This window comes from Notolepis coatsorum (assembly GCF_963971535.1).
Source record: "Notolepis coatsorum genome assembly, chromosome: 2".
NCBI lineage: Eukaryota > Metazoa > Chordata > Actinopteri > Aulopiformes > Paralepididae > Notolepis > Notolepis coatsorum.
The window spans coordinates 15,989,131-16,012,527 of NC_140166.1; the positions used below are offsets into that span (position 1 = coordinate 15,989,131).

The window sequence follows — 23,397 nt, forward strand, 5'->3', positions numbered from 1 at the left end:
TATCTACTGGCAGCCCGTGGACCCGAAAGACATGCTGTATAATTAAATCAGCAGTCTCCCGGGCCGAAGGAAGCTTGGGGAGAGGGACAAAGTGAGCCGCCTTAGAGAACCGATCCACCACCACCAAGATGGTGGTGAATCCGTCCGAAAGGGGAAGACCAGAAATAAAGTCCAGAGATATGTGTGACCAGGGTCATTTAGGAATAGGAAGTGGTCGGAGGAGACCCGCCGGTGCCCGTCGAGAGGTCTTACTACGTGCGCACACCGGACAGGCCGCCACAAAGGAACGCGTATCCCCCTCCACTGTCGGCCACCAGAACCTCCTACGGATAAATTCCAGGGTCCTGGTTGCCCCTGGGTGGCTGGTGAGGGATGACGCATGTGCCCACTGTAGCAAGCGTGAGCGCGCCACCTTGGGAACATACGACCGTCCCGGAGGACCCCCACCAGGATCGGGCTCCCGCGTTAGCGCCGACCTTACCACCTTTTCTATGCCCCAAGACACGGGTGCCAAAATCAAGGCCGGTGGAATAATGGGATGGGGCTGCTCCTCCCGCCCAGGAAGATCAAACTGGCGCGACAACGCGTCAGGTTTGATATTCTTGGAGCCGGGTCTATAGGAGATGGTATATCGAAATCGTGTGAAGAACAACGTCCACCTGGCCTGGCGAGCGTTAAGGCGTTTAGCCCCTTGGATGTAAGCCAAGTTCTTATGATCAGTCCAAATAATGAAAGGATGTGCCGCCCCCTCCAACCAATGTCTCCACTCCTCCAGTGCCAATTTGATCGCCAATAACTCCCGATTACCCACGTCGTAATTACGCTCGGCTGGTGACAGACGGCGAGAAAAAAAAGCACACGGGTGCACTTTCCTATCCTTTAAGCATCTCTGAGAGAGCACCCCCCCCACCGCGACGTCAGAGGCATCCACCTCCACAATGAACGGAACCTCCGCGTCATGGCGGATCAATACAGGAGCGGATGTAAAACGACGTTTAAGATCGCAGAAGGCCGACTCAGCCCTAGGCGACCATTCAAAGCCAGGGAGAGAGGCCTTAGTGAGAGCTGTTAAGGGATTGGCTAAGGCGCTAAAATTGCGAATAAAGCGCCTGTAAAAATTTGCAAAGCCAAAAAACCGTTGTAACCCCTTGAGCGACGAAGGCCGTGGCCAGTCCAAAACTGCACTCACCTTGGCTGGATCCATGCGCAGATCGCCCTTCGTCAACACAAAGCCCAGGAAGGACACGGTGTCCGTGTGAAACACACACTTCTCAGCCTTAACGAATAGTTGATGCTTGAGGAGACGGTCTAGCACCTCCCGAACGTGCATTTGGTGTTGCACCATATCGCGAGAAAAAATCAGGATATCATCTAAGTAGACAAACAGCGACACCCCAATCAAGTCTCGCAGCACGTCGTTAACCAGGGCTTGGAAGACTGCCGGAGCATTAGCCAAACCAAAGGGCATGACCAAATACTCATAGTGCCCATTGGGTGTGTTAAATGCAGTCTTCCACTCGTCTCCCTCTCTAATCCTGACCAGGTTGTATGCATTACGTAAGTCAAGTTTAGAAAAGACCTGTGCCCCCTGTAAGCACTCAAAGGCCGTGTCCATGAGGGGTAAAGGATATCGGTTCTTGATGGAAACGTCATTCAATCCCCTATAATCAATGCATGGGCGCTGATCCCCATCCTTCTTATCAACAAAGAAGAAGCCAGCGCCGGCAGGGGAAGTGGAAGGGCGTATGTGCCCCGCAAGCAATGCCTCCTCTATGTAGGTGTTCATGGCCAAGGTTTCGGGGCGTGAGAGAGAGAACATTCGCCCGCGAGGCGGGGAGGTACCGGGTAGAAGATTAATGGGACAGTCGTATGATCTATGAGGCGGAAGTGCTTTAGCACGCGTCTTGCTAAAAACGTCCGCCAGGTCCCAATAGATCTCAGGCACCCCTATTAAATCGGGATTAGAGGGTAGATCAGAATCTGCCACGCTCCCCACCATCCTGGAGAAAGAGGGAGGAGACAAAAGAGAAGAGGGGGGGGGAGACAAGGGTTTGGGCAAACTCCCGCTGACGATCGACTTGACGTCGGCCGCCGTTGAGAGTTCGCCCGTGCTCCAATTAACGCTCTTCTATCCCGTACCCCTCCCAATCCACCAAGAACTGAAACCCCCTACCCCTCCGCCTACAACCCAGTATCCTCCGCACCGTGTAAATGGGTTGACCGCCAATAAACCGGGGCGGAGGAACCACAGGCAGTGGCGGGGCCAAGGGCGATGAGAGGAATGGCTTCAACAGGGACACATGAAACGTCGGATGAACCCTCATAGAGCTCGGAAGTCGTAGCTTGTAAGCCACTGGATTAACCCGATGAATCACTTTAAATGGTCCTATAAAGCGAGGAGCCAGCTTCTTGGATTCCACCCGGAGAGGGAGATCCCGGGTGGAAAGCCAAACCCGCTGCCCTGGACGGTAAACTGGAGCCGGACGACGCTTACGGTTAGCCTGCCGTTGGGTACTAACCGAAACCTTCTGTAGCGCCTTCCGAACCTGTTTCCACGTCCTGCGACAGCGAGCCACATGTGCCTGGGCCGAGGGCACCTCCGCCTCCTGCTCCTGCTCGGGAAACAGAGGAGGTTGAAAACCATACTGGCACTGAAAGGGAGACATACCGGTAGAAGAGGAGAGAAGGGTATTATGCACGTACTCAGCCCAAGCCAACCTCCTACTCCACGTTGCCGGACTACCGGCAACGTAACACCTCAAGACCCCCTCCAAATCCTGGTTGACCCTCTCCGTCTGCCCGTTCGACTGTGGATGGAACCCAGACGACAGACTGACAGAGGCGCAGAGGCCGGCGGCAAACGCCTTCCAGAACCTGGAGGCGAACTGAGGACCCCGGTCCGACACGATATCTACTGGCAGCCCGTGGACCCGAAAGACATGCTGTATAATTAAATCAGCAGTCTCCCGGGCCGAAGGAAGCTTGGGGAGAGGGACAAAGTGAGCCGCCTTAGAGAACCGATCCACCACCACCAAGATGGTGGTGAATCCGTCCGAAAGGGGAAGACCAGAAATAAAGTCCAGAGATATGTGTGACCAGGGTCATTTAGGAATAGGAAGTGGTCGGAGGAGACCCGCCGGTGCCCGTCGAGAGGTCTTACTACGTGCGCACACCGGACAGGCCGCCACAAAGGAACGCGTATCCCCCTCCACTGTCGGCCACCAGAACCTCCTACGGATAAATTCCAGGGTCCTGGTTGCCCCTGGGTGGCTGGTGAGGGATGACGCATGTGCCCACTGTAGCAAGCGTGAGCGCGCCACCTTGGGAACATACGACCGTCCCGGAGGACCCCCACCAGGATCGGGCTCCCGCGTTAGCGCCGACCTTACCACCTTTTCTATGCCCCAAGACACGGGTGCCAAAATCAAGGCCGGTGGAATAATGGGATGGGGCTGCTCCTCCCGCCCAGGAAGATCAAACTGGCGCGACAACGCGTCAGGTTTAATATTCTTGGAGCCGGGTCTATAGGAGATGGTATATCGAAATCGTGTGAAGAACAACGTCCACCTGGCCTGGCGAGCGTTAAGGCGTTTAGCCCCTTGGATGTAAGCCAAGTTCTTATGATCAGTCCAAATAATGAAAGGATGTGCCGCCCCCTCCAACCAATGTCTCCACTCCTCCAGTGCCAATTTGATCGTCAATAACTCCCGATTACCCACGTCGTAATTACGCTCGGCTGGTGACAGACGGCGAGAAAAAAAAGCACACGGGTGCACTTTCCCATCCTTTAAGCATCTCTGAGAGAGCACCCCCCCCACGCGACGTCAGAGGCATCCACCTCCACAATGAACGGAACCTCCGCGTCATGGCGGATCAATACAGGAGCGGATGTAAAACGACGTTTAAGATCGCAGAAGGCCGACTCAGCCCTAGGCGACCATTCAAAGCCAGGGAGAGAGGCCTTAGTGAGAGCTGTTAAGGGATTGGCTAAGGCGCTAAAATTGCGAATAAAGCGCCTGTAAAAATTTGCAAAGCCCAAAAACCGTTGTAACCCCTTGAGCGACGAAGGCCGTGGCTAGTCCAAAACTGCACTCACCTTGGCTGGATCCATGCGCAGATCGCCCTTCGTCAACACAAAGCCCAGGAAGGACACGGTGTCCGTGTGAAACACACACTTCTCAGCCTTAACGAATAGTTGATGCTTGAGGAGACGGTCTAGCACCTCCCGAACGTGCATTTGGTGTTGCACCATATTGCGAGAAAAAATCAGGATATCATCTAAGTAGACAAACACCGACACCCCAATCAAGTCTCGCAGCACGTCGTTAACCAGGGCTTGGAAGACTGCCGGAGCATTAGCCAAACCAAAGGGCATGACCAAATACTCATAGTGCCCATTGGGTGTGTTAAATGCAGTCTTCCACTCGTCTCCCTCTCTAATCCTGACCAGGTTGTATGCATTACGTAAGTCAAGTTTAGAAAATACCTGTGCCCCCTGTAAGCACTCAAAGGCCGTGTCCATGAGGGGTAAAGGATATCGGTTCTTGATGGAAACGTCATTCAATCCCCTATAATCAATGCATGGGCGCTGATCCCCATCCTTCTTATCAACAAAGAAGAAGCCAGCGCCGGCAGGGGAAGTGGAAGGGCGTATGTGCCCCGCAAGCAATGCCTCCTCTATGTAGGTGTTCATGGCCAAGGTTTCGGGGCGTGAGAGAGAGAACATTCGCCCGCGAGGCGGGGAGGTACCGGGTAGAAGATTAATGGGACAGTCGTATGATCTATGAGGCGGAAGTGCTTTAGCACGCGTCTTGCTAAAAACGTCCGCCAGGTCCCAATAGATCTCAGGCACCCCTATTAAATCGGGATTAGAGGGTAGATCAGAATCTGCCACGCTCCCCACCATCCTGGAGAAAGAGGGAGGAGACAAAAGAGAAGAGGGGGGGGGAGACAAGGGTTTGGGCAAACTCCCGCTGACGATCGACTTGACGTCGGCCGCCGTTGAGAGTTCGCCCGTGCTCCAATTAATGACACGAACACATGACGACAACCAGGGATGACCCAACACCATGACAGAATAGGGGGAAAAGATGACAAAAAATTTAACCCATTCCCACTCCCCACCCTCCACCCGGATGTGTAAGGGAACTGTGCGCTGGGTGACGCTCCCACTGCCCAGAGGCCGACCGTCCAGGGCATAAACTGGTAAGGGAACCCCTAAATCCTCCACTGGGGTTCCCCACTCCTTCACCAATCCCACGTGAATAAAATTGCCCGCCGCCCCTGAGTCAATGAGAGCCTTAGTTCCCCTAATGTCACCCCCACAGTTGATCGCCACCTCAAAAAATTTACGAGAATCCGTGGTTTTGGCAGGAATGAGCCCACCTGCTGGCGCCTTTTCGAAGCCCGACGGCGCACCTTCCATCCCCGATTGGCGCCGAGCCGATACAGCCTGGACCCGACAGCTGCCGAAGCGGTGACCGGTGCGGCCGCACCGGAAGCAGCGTCGCTCTTTGATGAAGCGCTGCCTCTCGTCGTCCGAGAGCGACAGCGCTCCAAGTTGCATGGATTCATCACCCAGTGGCCCACTTATGTAATGCATGGAATTATCAACACCAGGAGAAGAGGGAAAACATACCTGGGGCTGGGTGTTGTTGACATGCTCCTTCTCCCTCTCCCGGTGCCGATTATCCATCTTGATGGTGGTGTTGATCAGCACTTCCAGCTGCTCGGGGATCTCACGCGCGGAGAGAGTCCCCTGACGAACAGAACCACGCAGACGTTCTCCGCCCAAGCTGTCTCCCGAGCCAAGATCCGAAAATTGATAGCATAAGCTGCGACCGTGCGGAGGCCCTGCCGGCAGTCGAGAAGACGACCACCAGCCTCGAAGATCGAGAGTACCCGGGAAGTATCGAATACTCTTCTCAATTCCCGGGTAAAGGCGTCCAGACTGTCGCAGATTATCGCCCCTGCCTCTAATTCCGCCGTAGCCCAGGAGAGAGCTTGACCGGTGAGCAGTGTGATAATATACGCTACCTGCGCTGTCTCCGATGGAAATGATCGTGGTTGCAGCCGGAAAACGAGTAGACACTGGGTGATGAATTCCCGACAACCATCCGGTGATCCGTCATAGCGAGCGGGCGCCTGCAGATGTGGTTCGCGGGACCGCTCCTGGACCCCGAACACCCCCCGACTCTCCTCTGCGTGGAGCGCTGCTTCTCCCGCCGCCGACTGAACACCAGCCACTCCTTCTTGGGCTTGTCGGGCTGTGGCCAACGCCGACTGCGCCACCGCTTGGGATGATCCGACGACCCCATTGAGTCGGATTAACTCGGCACTGACCAGCTGCTGATGTTCCTCCATCCGTGTCTGGGCTGCTCCCTGCGTCCGGAGCATCTCCATGATGGCCTCCATGGAATTCTGATGGTCAGGTCTTCTGTCAGAATGCAGGTAGGTGAATTCCAATGGGTGAAGGCAATCACAGAGACAGAGAGTGTTTACTCTTGAACAGGTTCGACTTTAATAGTAAGAACACAGAGTAAATGCTAAGAGAGAACAAGTGCTAATAGCACAAGTGTAAAATAAGGTAAATGGGAGCTTATTGGAGGTCCAGAGTAGAACCGTCCGCGTTATCCCCGAACGCAATTAGTGAAGACCTGACAATGGACAAGCAGAAGAGAGGTATGTTACATAGAGACAAAATACCAACATTCCACACACACCCCCGTGACAGCCAATCAGGAAACACCCCTAAGTGACAGCACTAATTGACAGGGAAATGACAGGTGACAAGCCCAGTGACATATGCCAGGAATGTGGGTGGTAACCGACCGAGGTCGGTGTCCAGAACGTAACAGTACCCCAAGATAAGCGAAGCCATCGTGGGCAATCCTAAATGGCAGATTGTGTAAAGGAGACTTTTTTGCGGCTATATTAAGTGGCATGAGTTCGCTCTTGTTAAGGTTCAATTTATACCCTGATAAGCTACCAAAGGATTCGATAGTGATAAGGGCAGCGGGGACAGAAACAGAAATATCAGATGTATACAATAATAAATCGTCCGCATACAACGATACCTTATGTTCATGGCCCTATATAACTATACCTTTGATGAGAGGGTTAAGGCGGAGTGCTATTGCAAGAGGTTCTATGGCAAGGGCAAATAATAAAGGACTTAAAGGGCAACCTTGACGTGTTGAGCGCTGTAGGGGAAACCAACTGGATTGTGTGTCATTAGTCCTGACTGAGGCTTGAGGGGATGAATACAAAAGTCATATCCAAGTAGTGAATTTAGAGCCAAAGCCGAATTTATTTAGGGTGTAGAAAAGGTATTTCCATTCCACCCTGTCGAATGCCTTCTCTGCGTCTAGGGATATGACATAGTAGTTCTAGATAGTTCTTTGTGAATTAGAATAGCCACCCCCCTGGCCTTACTCTGAAATGAGGAGTGAAACACTTGACCCACCCATCTGCTTCTAAGACTGGAATGTTGTGAGGTTGTAAGATGAGTCTCCTGCAGAAAAATAATATGAGCCTTTAATTGGTGAAGGTGGTGGAGAACCTTACTACGTTTAACTGGGTTATTAATGCCTCTGCAATTCCAAATATTAAGATTAAGACCATTTCCTCCTATCGAGCTGGCTACACCTGGCTGAGTCATGTCTTGGGAAGGAGAAGATGTGTAAAGAACAGGGTACCATGTAGACCAGAGATTTTGGTTGACCTTGAATGTGTAAAATCAAAAAACAAAAACAAGTAATACAGTACAGAAAACACAAAAACTAGAACCAAGAACACATAGTACAGTACAGAAAACACAAACATACAAAACGAGAACAAATAATACACACAAATAAACACACAAAGAACACAGAAAACACCCCTTCCCTTGCCGAAGCATCTGTGAGATGCAAGCAAAACCCTAAATACCAAAATAGCCTAGAGAAAAACATGGCAACTAACCTTTACTCTATGCTACCTGAGATGTGTGACCATTGGTACAAGATAAATCAAACATGAGCATCAAACATAAATCAAGTGTGGACAACTAAACATTGGCACTACAGTGCAAGTGGCTTATGTCCACAGAGAATATTAAACTATGGTGAACTTTTTAGAGAGCTGTATTCTTACTAGGGCTGGGCAATTCATCTGAAAAAATTAAATAAAAAAAGAATAGTCGCAATCTCGATTCATAGACCTATGCAATCTCAGTTTAAGTCAAGCACTTTCATATATATTTAAGTTTAAGTCAGGCACTTTCATATATGTTGTGTTGTCTGAAGAAGTGCAATAAATAATTTTATTGAAAAAATAAGAATCGTATGAGAAAATCGTGATCTCAATTCTTAGAGAGAAAAATCGTGATTCACACATACTGTGGATAAAACAGAGGATAGGTTGCATCATGTACCAGTCTGTATTGAGTGTCACGTTACAGTAGGGAATCAGTTGTAGGATACAGTCCAATATTAGAAGGCTGTGCTAAAAATGTGCAACCAACCAAACATTGTCCTTGTAGGTGGTTTATATCCGCACGAGATAGTAGGCTACTGATGATAAACACTTATAAGGCAAGTGTATAAGCTTTAAGGACAGAAGCTCAACCACGCACCCACAGTCCATGTCCAGCTATACAGATAACCTGTATGGGTTTAGCCATATGGTTATATGGACCAACACTAGAGTAACTTGATATGGACATTAGAAAGCTCTTAGTGCCCCAGTGTGTCTTATCTCCAAATAACACATTTTATTTCAAGTTGTCACTCTTCCAACAGGGTCAAATATGCACTGTCACTGTAATAATGCAGGACATTGGAGAGCTATACGGTTTGCAATGGTACTGATTGAATGGAGTGAATAGTTGAAATTAAGTCAAATTAGATTTTCTGGAGCACTCAGCCAAAAAGACAGTACAACCTCAATTTAAACTCCAGCTTCTCTCGTGGCTCATTACTACCAGTTTAGAGCAGCCAAGCAACAACAATACAATTTCCGGTCCGGAAAAACAGATTAGGACGTTTAGCCTTCAAAATAAATGTGTGAAAATGTATATATAAAAAAAAAACATACATTTCACATGATTCAGTTTTTTTTAATTTATATTTAACAATCAGTTGTTGACAAAAAGTCAACTAATTAACTGCCAGAGTATTGTTTGATGCCATAAAATGTTGGAAAATACAACTTAGAAAGACCTAAGTGATGTTATGTTTACTGTGGGTGAAACAGAGGATATGTCAAGATTCAAGATTCAAGATTCAAGAGTTTTAATTGTCACGGCATACAGGTATACAATGAAATGCGGCTGGTCTTGCCCGCGACGATGTGCAATACAGTGGTACAACATATAATAGAATCCAATGAAAATACAGTGGTACAACATATTAATAGAATCCAATAAAACAGTGCAATAAACAGGTACATGGTGTGCCATCTCGGTATCTGTACATTAGTATTTACAGAGCATATAGGACATGCTAGTTAGCTTTAGTAGTGCAATACACTGTTCCTGATGTTATACTACTTTAAGTGGCCTTTCCTCTGGCCATAAGTGTGCGTGTGTTAAAGTGGCTGCTAGTGTGTGAGCGTGCTCAGCGTGCGTGTCGTGTATGTACTTGTGTGTGGATAGTTCAGTTTCTGTGTCTCTCAATGTTCATTGTTCAAGGCTCTGATGGCCTGGGGGAAGAAGCTTAGCCTAAGCCTCTCCGTCTTAGTCTCTAGAATTCGCAGGCGTCTGCCTGACCTCAGCAGCTGGAACAGGCTGTTATTGGGGTGGTGGGGGTCTTTTATTATCCTGCAGGCTCTGGATTTGCACCTCTTGTTGTATAGAGCCTGCAGGGGAGGTAGCGCAATACCCGTGGTACGCTCGGCTGAGCGCACCACACTCTGTAGGGCCTTCTTGTCCTGTGCCGTGCTGTTCCCATACCAGGCAGTGATGTTTCCGGTCAAGATGCTCTCTACAGCTCCTGAGTAGAAGGACTGGAGTATCTTCCCCGATACTCTGAACTTCCTTAACTGTCTCAGGTGGTAGAGGCGCTGCTTCGCTTTCTTTACTACTGTGCCTATGTGTGTTGACCATGTCAGGTCCTCTGAGATGTGGACCCCCAGGTACTTGAAGCTGCTCACCCTGTCCACGGTAGCCCCGTTAATCCTCAGTGGTGTGTGTGTCTCCCGCTGTCCTCTCCTATAATCCACGATCAGCTCCTTGGTTTTACCAATGTTCAGGAGCAGGCTGTTGTCCTGGCACCAACGTTCCAGTACCTCAACCTCCTCCCGGTAGGCCTTCTCGTCGTTGTCCGAGATCAGCCCCACCACCACCGTGTCGTCGGCGAACTTCACAATGGAGTTGGAGCTGAACTTGGCCACACAGTCGTGTGTGTAGAGTGAGTACAGCAGGGGGCTTAGAACACAGCCCTGGGGGGACCCGATGCTCAGGGTGATGGTGTTGGAGGTCTGACCCCCCACCCTGACCGCCTGGGGTCTTTCACTCAGAAAGTCCAGTACCCAGGCGCTCAGGGCGGAGCTCAGGCCTAGCTCGATCAGCTTGTCCACCAGTCTGGTGGGGACTATGGTGTTGAACGCTGAGCTGTAGCCTACCTATCTGCGTTGAGGGTCACGTTACAGCAACAGTCAGTTGTGCAGTTTACTCCCCAACCAAGGTAAGAGAGAGAAAAAAAAGTGAGAAAGCGATAAAGTAACAGCTCTCTAGTGCTATCTGTTACTCCTGCTAGGCTACCTGCATCAGCCATACAGCTAACGCAGCTAACCAGCATGTTGATTAGCCTGTCGGCTAAGTAGGCTACTGATGGTAAACAATTAGAAGGTTGTATGCTTATTGTGGAAGGCACAAAAGATAGGTTAAATATAGTGTTCGTGTCTGCATTGAGTGTCGTGTTTATGTAGCCTACTCGGTGGTGTGAATTTTTAATGGTTGCCTGGAGTTTAAAAGAAACACAATAGAGACACAAACCCAACCATGTCATGCTAGACCATGGCTAGCCCCAGCCAGGCTAAACATAACTAAGTAATGGAGACACAAACCCAACCATACCATACTATGCTAGACCATGGCTAGCCCCAGCCAGGCTAAACATAACTAATGGAGACACAAACCCAACCATACCAAACCATGCTAGACCATGGCTAGCCCCAGCCAGGCTGAACATAGCCAATGAAGACACAAACCCAACCATACCATACTATGCTAGACCATGGCTAGCCCCAGCCAGGCTAAACATAGCTAATGGAGACAAGGCAGGTGTGCAGGTACCAGAGGTAGGCAGGGATGGTTGCTATGGAGACACAGCGGTTCCTACTCAGAACCCCCAAACCCTCTTAGAATCCTGAACTTGAAAACTCAGAAATCAGAAATCAGTCCCAAGTCTGCAGGTCCTGTGTCTGGACATGGACATTCATCCAGAAGAGAGCCAGAGGGCTCAGTGTGTGTCCAAGAGGTGAACGTGTCCCGTCTCCTACAGGTGATCCGTCTCAGTGACTGTATCCGTGTGTCAGAGGAAGTGATGGAGGGTTGTCCCAAAGACTGTGGTCCCTTCCTGGTGGAGACAACAGAGAAACTGTACGTCTTTGCTGTTGAGAGAGACCAACTGGACGACTGGACACACAAACTCTGTGAGATAGCATTTCCCGTGAGTATACACCCGCTCTCAAAACACACACACACACGCACGCACGCACACACATGCATGCGCGCACACACACACACATGCACGTGCACACACACACACACACACACACACACACACACACACACACACACACACACACACACACACACACACACACACACACACACACACACACACACACACACACACACACACACACACACACACACACACACACACACACACACACACACACACACACACACACACACACACACACACACACACACAGGTAGATCTGTGATGTCATCAAGATGTAACCTAGAACTGACTTTTGTTTTTACACCCAGACGATGTCATAGCAGAGATAAACAATCTGAGCTGAAACTTTAACTTTAATCCAAGTAAACGCTATTCTACTTGTAAAAAGGACTAATATACTGTTTAATATAGAATAGACTCTCTAAACAAATGTAAACACACTAGCCTTTACTGAGGTAGGAACGGTAACACTCGAGGCATGTTAAGTTAAATGTACACGCATACAACCTGTAAATGTAAAGGTTTTTAGTGTCTGGATTAGTGTCATCTGATCCAGGATCAGCCTGACATAGTTTAGTTCAGCAGGGATGGGGGGTCCACTGTGATAACATGGATAGAACAGAATGAGTCAGAACAGACACAAGGTTTCAACACCATCATCTGAACCCTTACACATAGCACAACTTCCCCAAATCTAGCTGAGGTGTGTGTGTGCGTGTGCGTGTGCGTGTGCGTGTGCGTGTGCGTGTGCGTGTGCGTGTGCGTGTGCGAGAGAGAGAGAGAGAGAGAGAGAGAGAGAGAGAGAGAGAGAGAGAGAGAGAGAGAGAGAGAGAGCATATTTTGGGGAACTTCTGCTGCTATAGTCACTTCATCACGTTGTCTCATGTTAGAAGCATTTGATTAGCTGTCTGAACCATCCAGCCAATCAGAATGTACCATGAGTCACATTGCATCATATACGTTACTCTGTCCAATAATCAAAACTACCTCATTATATTAAAGTTGATTTGTACCAACAATACAATTAAATGAAATGAAAAAACCTTTATTTATTCTCTAAAGGAAAACCTTTATTTACCCAGGCAAGCAAGTAAGAACACATTCTGATTTTTTTATTGTCAAAAGTATGCATAATGTTGTGTTAATTCCACGACAAGAGATATGTAATGTTAATTACCTGAAATTATTCAGTTTTTGGGGGGGGGGGGGGGGGGGGGGGGGGGACCCTGTATATATTGGTATCGGTTGATATCGGTATCGGAAATGAAGAGTTGGACAATATCGGTATATCGGTATCGGTAAAAATATTTATAATATATAAATAATTATATATGTAATTGTTTTTATATGTGTAAATAAACAAACAAACAAACAAACAAACAAAGGCATAACATCAGCATATAGTTGACAGAATAAAAAACAATGCATAAATTGCAGACTTAAGAATAGGTATAAAAGACAATAAAAGTAGTGCAACGTAAACGCGCAGACATAAGAATAGGCATAAAATAAGTACAATAGGTACAATGTTGCTCGAAGGCTTGTGAACCCCCCCGAAACAGCCAGTCTCCCAAACATCAATCCCCACCATATCCCCATCCAAGACCCCCCCTCCCCCGATAAAACGTGCCATGACCGAAGGAAAACACAAACAACCCAGCGTGCCACTCACACTGCCATGCACGGCGACAGGAATGCCAACCCCACTGGCTGCACCATCTACCCTGGTCCCGGCGACCTCGCCACCACCACGAGGAAACCAGCTAATACCACCTCCCCACCCCCAAACTCCATGGAGGAAATGACCCCAGGACCTGCAGCCACGCCAAAGGAGCCACAACTCCAAACACTTAAGCAGACAACAACGGTCAAATGAGAAGACATGCAGCACCACGGACGGTCCGAGGCGTTACCTGGACCCCCGAGACACCTAGAAACACAGCAGAAGCCGCAGCGAGCCCTCCACGCAAGGAATATTAAATCGCACAAAACACATGCAAGAGACCAGCACCCAACTCCAGAAAAGGTCCGGAAAAGGCCCAGCCGAAGCCATAGGCTCCTCCCCACCCAGACCTCCCCCAGAGTCGAACACCAGCCTCCTGCACGCGTCCCGACGGATCCCGGCCAGTCCCCACCACTGAACTCTCCCAACCCACCGACACCCCAGGGACTGCCTGCATGAAGAACCCACCACAACCCCCAAAGCGTCCAAAAGGTCCCAGTGCCATCCCAGACCACCCACAACACCACACGCCCCCCCCCCCCCCATCCAACCACCACCATACAGCTACGTACCAATAGTATTTTCTCACGTCTTCCATAAAAAAAAGGACTTGGCAGCTACAGTTCATTCAGAATGCTAGTTCTAACAAAGACTAAGAAAGCTGAACATATTACACTAGTTCTCAGGTCTCTGCATTGGCTACCAGTGTGCCATAGAATTGACATACCTCTAAGGCCATTAGGGAGCAGTCTGCTAACTATTACTTAAGCATTACATCACACGACGGAGTGTGTTATACAAATTAGATCACGCCTATGGGTGGTTGTTAGGCATGATCTAATTTGTATAACACACAACTTCAAGTGATGTAATGCGTCTATACAATGACCGAATTCACCCAACCTTATTGCTATACAATAAACACACAGTAATTGAAGCATAATGGAGATTTATTCACAAAACCATCCACAGAGAAAGTAGATCCAATAGTAGATCCACTAGTAGACACCAGAGGGAGCGCCACAAACCATGTTAAACCCAGATTCGGCTCAAACAAGGGACTAAACGCCCTACCCACAGCTGTAAAGGAATGTGAATCACTACCCACTTTCAAAACCAAAAGAGGGAGACTGCAATTCGAAACTGGCCCCTGTAAATGTCCTAACCCAACCCCCTCCAATGTACAGTAAATGTCCTAACCCAATAATACACAAGACCCTTTTCTTGGGACCAAGTAAGGTTTCGTGGATAATCCAATGTACAGTTACCCCCCCAGTTTTAAAGATCAACAGCCTTTTTTTTTTCTTTTTTTTTGTCCGCGATTTTTCTTTTGTTTCACAATGGGTCATGACAAATTAATTACATAATCCATGTGTATGTAACGAACTAACATATTCCAGTTGACTATCTTTTTTGGAGGATTCGTTCAAAAGCTATTCATACTATTCATACTTCCATTTTTCTATCTATGGCGGATTGATTCAGACAGAAAAAATAAAGTAATTCGGTTGTGGGAGGGATCTGGGGTCACGTGGAGTGTGTTATACGAAATAACAACCGGTAACTTGACTGTTTCAGCCAATCAGAATCAAGAAATTTGCATGCCATTGTATAATATTACAACTAAACATGGTGAAGCAGTCTTCAGTTATTATGCTGCATATAGCTGGAATAAACCTACCAATGCATGGAAATAAAAGGTCAAATGACAATTCATTTTCTCATTCTTTTATATACAATGTAATGTAAGAACAGCTATATTTTGGTGACAGACTCATCCTTTTATTATTATTATCTTTCTTTATAAATAACAATACCAATTTAAAGTAACCCCACTGCCCACCTGATCAGAGGCTGAAGACCGACATGACAGATATACCCTGTAGTTTTAATGATGGTAATGAGGATTATGTGTGTATAGATGAACTGGGGAGAGCGCAGTGGGACGATGAGCAGTCAGAGACCCATCCAGGCAGAGCCAGAGGGGATGGAGGTAAACTCTCTGTACAGCGGAAGAGAGACAGGTACACTGACAGGCGTTGTACTCTTAAACAGTACTGTATATTTGTAGATCTGGTATGTCATAAATGTCTGGATGTAACAGTACTGTCTATCTGTATGTCATGTATGTCATATGTTATGATGAATTGAAAATGGGGGACCCTGATGTAAACAAGACGAAAGTCTTTCTCTGGTCTGCATCCCCTTAACAATTGTGTGTATTGAGCCGTACTGTATTGTACCCATTCTGCAATCTGTTAATAAAATGTTCAATCAATCAATCAATCAATCAATCAATCAATCAATCAATCAATCAATCAATCAATCAATCAATCAATCAATCAATCAATCAATCATTCAATCAATGTCTATTTAACTGTCTGTTTGTCTGCAAGACTCTACACCAGCTGCCTATCTGCCCGACCACCTTTCTGCCTGTTTAAGCTAAGCTAGGCTAGCTTGCAGCTGGACAGCTTTCTACTGAACACACACAGGGGGGAAATTGGTATCTTCTTGTCAGACTCTGGAGAAGACAGTAAGTGCATTTCCCATAATATTGGCATGTTCCTTTAACTGACTGTCAGTCTGTCGGTCTGTCTGTAGAACTCTATACCTGTCTATCTGACTGACTGAAATACCTACTGATCTACTGAAAATCCATGATGCGCCCACAACCAAACCCAGCTTCTCTTTGTGTCTATTACCATGGCAGTATTGTGTCTTCTCTTGTTCTATATTTAGTTCCCTGCGGTGTTCTCTAGCTGACACATCTCCTGTTCCCTCACACACTGCCACCTGCTGCTAGCTAGTGCGCTGCGTGACGTAGCGGAAAAAGTCTTGCATACTTGCTACTTCCTGTGTTGCGGTTGTGGGTTTGTTGCAGGCTACAGTGACCGGCTAGCTAGCCTCAGCTTTTTATCAACACAGGACAAACACTTCCTCTTTCAGCTGTTTCACTGAGTGACAAGCCTCTTTATTTAAGGCTAAACAACTTCAGAGATACTTCTCTTTAACGCAGGCTGTGCGTTATGGAACTACTGTAGGCTACTAGCAGTAATCCACAGTGGATTGAGAATTCCACCCACCATTTCTTAACAGCATTATCTTTAAGAGTATAGAAAACTATAGGCCAGGGCGGCTAGGTGGTGCAGTGGGCAAGGCACTCACCACCAATGCTGGAGACGCTGGGTTCGAGCCCAGCTCTCCACATTGTTTTCAGTTTGGCTGGTCGTCCGTACTAATACAATTGGCAGTGTTAGGGGGTGGGAAAACTGAGGGGTGGGGATCGGACGTTGTGGACAACGACTCCTACAGGTCGGTTGGTGCGCCTGCGCAGTAGAATCAAGAAGCGATGGGGGCAGCGCCCTTCCAAAGCGCAGACCCCTGACGCTGAAAGATCGCGCCGCGCAGGTGAAAAGATGCGACGGCTGCTACCTCGAGTATCGGAGGGAACTCGTGCTATGTATGGCTTCGTCCACATTGCAGCCGGCTTGTGGGAGGCAAGAAACAGCGTTCGAGACAGGGGAGGGTTGAATTGGACGATACGAAATTGGGATGGGAGTCTGGCAGAATGGAACACGGTGCAGCCACCCACAGTCGCCTGTTTGTTTAGGGGAGGTCTGGACACCTCAATAGAACACAGCTCCATACCAGACAACCACACCTTACAAGTGAACCCAGAGTGGTTTGTTTGAGGGCGCGAACACAATCGGATACGTAAGCAAGAAAAAATACCCCAGAACCCGTGCGTTTAATGAAGTTCAATTTCAGTTTTAAGTGTTCTATCCAAGGTCATGGAAAAGATTATTCACGAGCAGATTATTAATGAATTTTTAACAGGTCACAACATTTTATTCGAACTACAGTCAGGTTTTAGACAATCCCACTCTACGGAAACATGCCTCCTTTATTTAACGGACCGCATCAGAAAAGAGGTTGACGCAGGCCACTTTTGTGGAATGGCTTTGCTCGACCTCCAAAAGGCCTTCGATACGGTCGACCATGGCATCCTGCTAATGAAATTAAAGGCCATAGGCTTCAGCAGGTTGTCAAGATACAAGATTCTTTAATGCCACACAACGATGGTTGATGGTAATTGTTTGCGGTACAGTTTGTTAAAGGCACAAAGGGACATCAACATGAAACATCAAACATCAAACGCCCCCCTCCCATCTTCCAATCCCCACAATAAATACATATATACATGAATACATACAGGACAGTCACATGTAACAGTGTCAGTGCTTGCCCATCTGTGCAAAGGGGGGTGGGCCAGGGTGTTTAGTGTTCGGACTGCTGTGGGGAAAAAACTGTTTGTGAAGCGTGTGTGTCTGGTTCAAATGGACCTGTAGCGACCTGATGGCATGCACTGGAATATGTGGTGTGCTGGGTGGGAGGGATCGTTGACTATTTCACCAGAGCGGGTGACTGTGCGTGAGGTGTAGATGGAGTCCAGAGAGGGGAGGGGGCAGCCAATTACTTTGGAGGCTGTATTGGTGCGTTGGAGTTTTATTGTTTTATTGTTTTATTGTGGATTCCCATTAGTCTACACCAAAGTGAGACTACTCTTCCTGGGGTCCAAACATAAAAAATACAAACACACACAAAAAAAGTTTAAATAAAAATATAAAACCACAAACATTGAAGTACTCACAAGAAAACATCACAACTAACAAAACAGTGAATAAAAGCTCACTCAATATTCATAAGTTAGATATCACAATTCTCCAACCATAAAATACAAATTACATAGTCAGTCCATAAGAACAAAACAGTTCAAAATCATTTATATGATTTTAACTCATAATATAGCATAACTGTTCTCAAGTCACCGATCACCTTTATATTTCCATACTAATTTCCATAATAAGTCAAGTCAATGACCAAAATGTAACTCATTATTCATGAGCGCAATTTTAAACTTTTTTTTAAACATACATTTGTTCCTTACCATAGTTATATTTCTGGGTATTTTATTCCAATAAGCAACTGCTCTATACATTACCGTCTTTTTCAGAGCATTTGTTTTTGGTAGAGGTAAAGTAAAGCATGAATCTAATGTTTGCCTTGTGCTATATCCATATCTCATATTAGTTGGGTACAGTTGTGAGTGCAAACCCTCCGGTTTCCCAGTATTACAGATATTAAACAAAAAAGTTACCAGGCTACATGCCATCCTCTTCCACTGTCATCCAGGTCAGCGCGGCATGCATCACTCCAACACTACTCCTCACAGAGCAGCGCAGAGCGAGGTGTGCCGCCCTGTTCTGAGCGAACTGGAGTTTGTTCAGGTCAAGCCTAGAGGCTTTGTGTTTGGTGTTTGTGTTTGGTGTGTTTGTCAGTGGAACCGTGGTCCGTACCAGACTGTGATGGATGAGGTGAGGATGCTTTGAATTATGGCGGTGTAGAATTGGACCAGCAGGCGTAGTACAGGCGCTGCTGGGCCTTTTTGATGATGGCAGTGGTGTTAATGTCCCATTTGAGTTTATTTCTGATGTGGGTGCCGAGGAACTTGAATGATTCAGTTAGGGTTATGGGTTGGTCTGAAATGGTTATTGGGAGTATGTTTTATTTTTTTTTGTATTTTTTTTTTTATTATTTTTTAAACAAACACATAAACAAACATGACAACACACGATAAGATATACAAGCATTAGTTGTCAGTGTACATCCAATGAAATCACATTTTAGTTAATTGTCTTATATAGGATATACCCTTAATACCTGTTATCTAAAAACCTACACACATATGCTCCAGCTTGTACCCCCCCCTTCCGGATAATCCATCCACTTTCCCTTGCTCCTAACCAGACATTACCATTATATGCTAGCTTTTATTTTCTCCACCACTTCTAACCACAATGTCATTTTGGATTCATTGAGACCCAAAATTCTTGCTGTAGATATTTCTTGATAGATCACATCGAGATATGTAATAATCCAGACCTTTCGGCAAATTTTTTCCGGTTGGAACCATCGTGATGCTATCAGCTTTTTAGCCACTGTGATACCCGATAAAACCAATCTCTTTAGCTGTGGATGTACTGCACACTCAAAAACATCATTCAGCAGTAGTACAGAGGGGTGTACAGGTATATTCCAAGTTAAGAGATTTGATAGTTGCTGGGTCACCTCTTTCCAGAATATCTTAACTGGTGGGCAGTCCCAGTACATGTGCATAAATGTCCCCTCGTCCCCATTTGTACATAAGGAGCATTTGGAGTCTTGTATAAGACCCATTTTTTTTTAGTCTTATAGGAGTCAAGTATGTCCTGTGAATATAGTTAAGATTGAGCCCAGGCTTCTTGCCAATCAAAATCACTTTCCAGGTCTGGTATATCCCTCCTCCAGACGGAGTCTAGGTGGAGGGTTTCATATGAGGACGTTAGTAATTGATGATAAAAATCTGAAACAAAACCTCTTGATGTCTCTCTTTCATAGAAGAATTTGTGGTATCTGTGGTGTACAATTGGTATATTTAATGGAACACTGTGAGCCTTCAAACATGCCAATAACTGTGCGTAAAAGTAATATGTGGACTTGGTGAGATTACATTTTTTGCGTATTTCCTTGAAACTACAAAAACCCTGTTTATTGAAGACGTCTCCTAATGAGTGTATGCCTTGCTTTTCCCATCTAGGGAATCTTATAGGTTGTTTTCCTATCCAGAGTGCATTGTTATTGAATAAGGGAGTATGATTATGCCATTTATGTAGAGTAGAATATTTTTTTTGTGTTTCGCGCCATATCCGGATCGCATGAGTGATTATGGGGCCAAATTTCCAGTCGCATTGCTTAATTGGTAATTTTGGTAAATCAGCTTGTGTTTTTTTTTTTGAAGTCCTGAAATCTATGGCAATTTCCATGGTTTTGGAGGTGTTGAACAGGAGGTTGTTGGTTGAGCACCACCTCACTGCTCTGCCCTGCCGGTAAATGGACTCATCGTTGTTGGAGATGAGGTTGTCAATTGAATGGGTAAACTCCTACCTTTCGGGTAGGACCCAAATGGTCGATATAAATGGTACCCTTTCCTCCCCCAAGAATGTTAGCTGTGGGGTCCCTCAAGGGAGTGTGCTAGGGCCACGCTTTTTTTATTATATATTAATGACATGAAATCTGCCTGTATGCCATTCTTGTGTCTCACAAAGACCTAGGAGAGGTAGAGAAGACCTTAAGTAAGGAGCTTCAGAGTGTGGGAACATGGCTGGCCGACAATAAGCTGTCTCTCCACCTTGGGAAAACTGAGGCCATACTTTTTAGATCCAAAGTAAAGCTGCGAAAGTCCCCAGGATTGAAGATCCAGGTAGGAGAGTCAGTCATTGCTGGTAAGGATTCGGTAGTTTATTTAGGATGCACCTTAGACAAACATCTCACAGGGGAGGCTATGGCCTTGAAAGCCCTTGCTAAAATAAGCAAAAAGACCAAACTCCTGGCACGTAAGTTTGAGATGTTGGATAGTAAAACACTAAGGATGTTATCAGGTGCCCTGATCCAGAGTCATTTTGACTACGCTGCCCCCTTCTGGTACAGTAGTGCACTGCAGAGAATAAAAAATACATTTCAGACTACCCAAAATAAAATGATTAGAGTAGTGATGAAGCTTCCTACCCGCACTCACCTGGATGTAGCTATACTTAATCAACTAAACTGGCTCCCAGTGGAAAAACGGGTGATTCAAATTAAGTTGTGCCTTACCCATAAAATAATGTACAATAGGGTCCCCTCATATTTGTCAAATTATTTTATGTGCTTTAGGGACACCCACTCATATGCAACCAGGGGCAGTTTAACCCCCTGAGGTCTAGAGTTTCTAGCTCCACCTTCTCAGAATATTTTTTTTTTTTGTTACATAATGTCAAATTACAGATTCATACCTTCAAAATAAGCCATCAATTGTCAAATTTGAGACGATAGTTTTCAATCAATGTCCTATCAAACATTCTGGTACAGTCATTACCAATTTGCAGCAGGAGCCTCTGAAGAGAATTCAGTGAATTCAGCTAATGATAAGGGAACTACACTCCTTCCCAGAATGCAATGTGATGTCAATGTCAATGTCAATGACTAATTCACACCATGAAACAAAGGCCCAGCAGGGAACAATTACGGCTGAATGGGGGTATAGTGTGACTGATCAATACAGGCAACACACACTTTGATTTGATGCCATGCATACACACACTAGATAGACAGAGGTTTAGATATTTAGATAGATATATAATAGTAATATAATAGAAAGAGAGAGAAAGAAAGAAAGAAAGAAAGAAAGAAAGAAAGAAAGAAAGAAAGAAAGAAAGAAAGAAAGAAAGAAAGAAAGAAAGAAAGATACAGAGAGAGAGACATTTATAATAATAATAATAATTATTATTATTAAATAGAATCATTTTCTATAGGCTTGCCGTGGTAGTCAGTGATACTGGTGTATACACACACTAGATAGACCGAGGTTTAGACATTTAGATATATATATATAGATATATAATATCTATACACTGCCTGTGTTGTTTTTACTACCTGTACACTGTGTTGTTTACTACCTGTACCCCCCCCCCCACTCCCCCCCCCCCCCATGCTGCTATGATGCCTGAATTTCCCCAAGGGGATCAATAAAGGAATATCTTATCCTATCTTATTTAGTAATAGATAGAGAGAGAGAGAGAGATAGAGAGAGAGAGAGAGAGAGAGAGAAAGAACGAAAGAAAGAAAGAAAGAAAGAAAGAAAGAAAGAAAGAAAGAAAGAAAGAAAGAAAGAAAGAAAGAAAGAAAGAAAGAAAGAAAGAAAGAAAGAAAGAAAGAAAGAGATACAGAGATATATACAGAGAGAGACATTTATAATAATTATATTATTAATTAGTTTTTTACACACACACACACACACACTAATAACATGATCATAACCAAACCAATTTCAAATGTATCATCAAGTACAAAATAGATTTGATCGTAATATTTATGAGAATGCATGTTTTTTCACACTACACAGTATGATGTCATAATCGAACATTCTAGAACATTTGTGTTCTATATATGCAACAATTCTCTGAGCATTTCCTGGCAAACCTAGGTATGTAATTTCATCTTTCCTTGTGACAATATTGTCACCCACTGTACAAGACTGTACAAGAAATTCCTTCTGTAATGTACTGATTTCTTTTGATTTCTCTGTTTGAGAGAGAGAGAGAGTGTGTGTGTGTGTGTGCAGGGGAGTAGCTGGGGGGGGGGGGGGGGGGTTAGGATGATTCCAATGGCCCAGCAAATGCCCCAAATTTTTTTATAGATTGGGGGCCCCACATTTTTTAATAGATTGGGGGCCCACAAATTGATTCTTTCATGGGGCCCAGAATCTCCAGCTACGCCCCTGTGAGCGCACCTTTCTAACTCGTACACACACGCACTCTGTCTCTGCCATACAGTAGTTTATGTTGTTTTAGCGCAACGTGGGTATATACAGTACACGGGCGAGGATGAAAAGCATAAGACTACTTTTAATACATAAATTAACGTTCTGTCGGGTCCCGTGTATTCTCGAGAATGATAATAATAATAATAATGCAGGACCTCTTCAGATTATATTATCAACGACAGACAGTGAGAAACACAACCCCCCCCCTCTCGCGCTGAAGAATATGCATATTAGATCACTCAGTGATTAACACCTATGCGCTGTTTGTGTGTGCGCGCGTCCATGTATGTGCGTTTCGTGACGCGATGTAGTTCTTATCGCAAATGGAGATTATTACAATCATACCATCTAGCAAGAATTAAACGTATTTACAAGTCGTATTAGGTTTAGCAAGTTGGGGGACGTATACCTTACATGTCAAAGCACTAGAAATGGCCATTTTTCTATTTTTATCGATTTCTGAAAAGATGTCCTTTTTGAGCATTTAAGAGGGATTCTAATTCTTTTGTTGTCCGCCGACGGGTTCAAAGCTCCAGCGTGACCCCTAAGGGTTTGACATTAAACTGTGCAAATTCAAGAGCTCAATGGGGAAAAATACC

General features: G+C 46.0%; 1 protein-coding gene across 1 annotated transcript in view; it reads left to right on the forward strand.

Moving 5' to 3' along the window:
• The window catches only part of LOC311223290 (docking protein 2-like), a 103,404-nt gene that overhangs the window by 19,853 nt on the left and 60,154 nt on the right, over positions 1–23,397 (forward strand). Inside the window, exons 3-4 of the mRNA XM_084308083.1 lie at positions 11,484–11,651; positions 15,317–15,419. Coding sequence (XP_084164209.1) covers positions 11,484–11,651; positions 15,317–15,419 — 271 coding nt within the window. The remainder of the gene's footprint in view (positions 1–11,483; positions 11,652–15,316; positions 15,420–23,397) is intronic.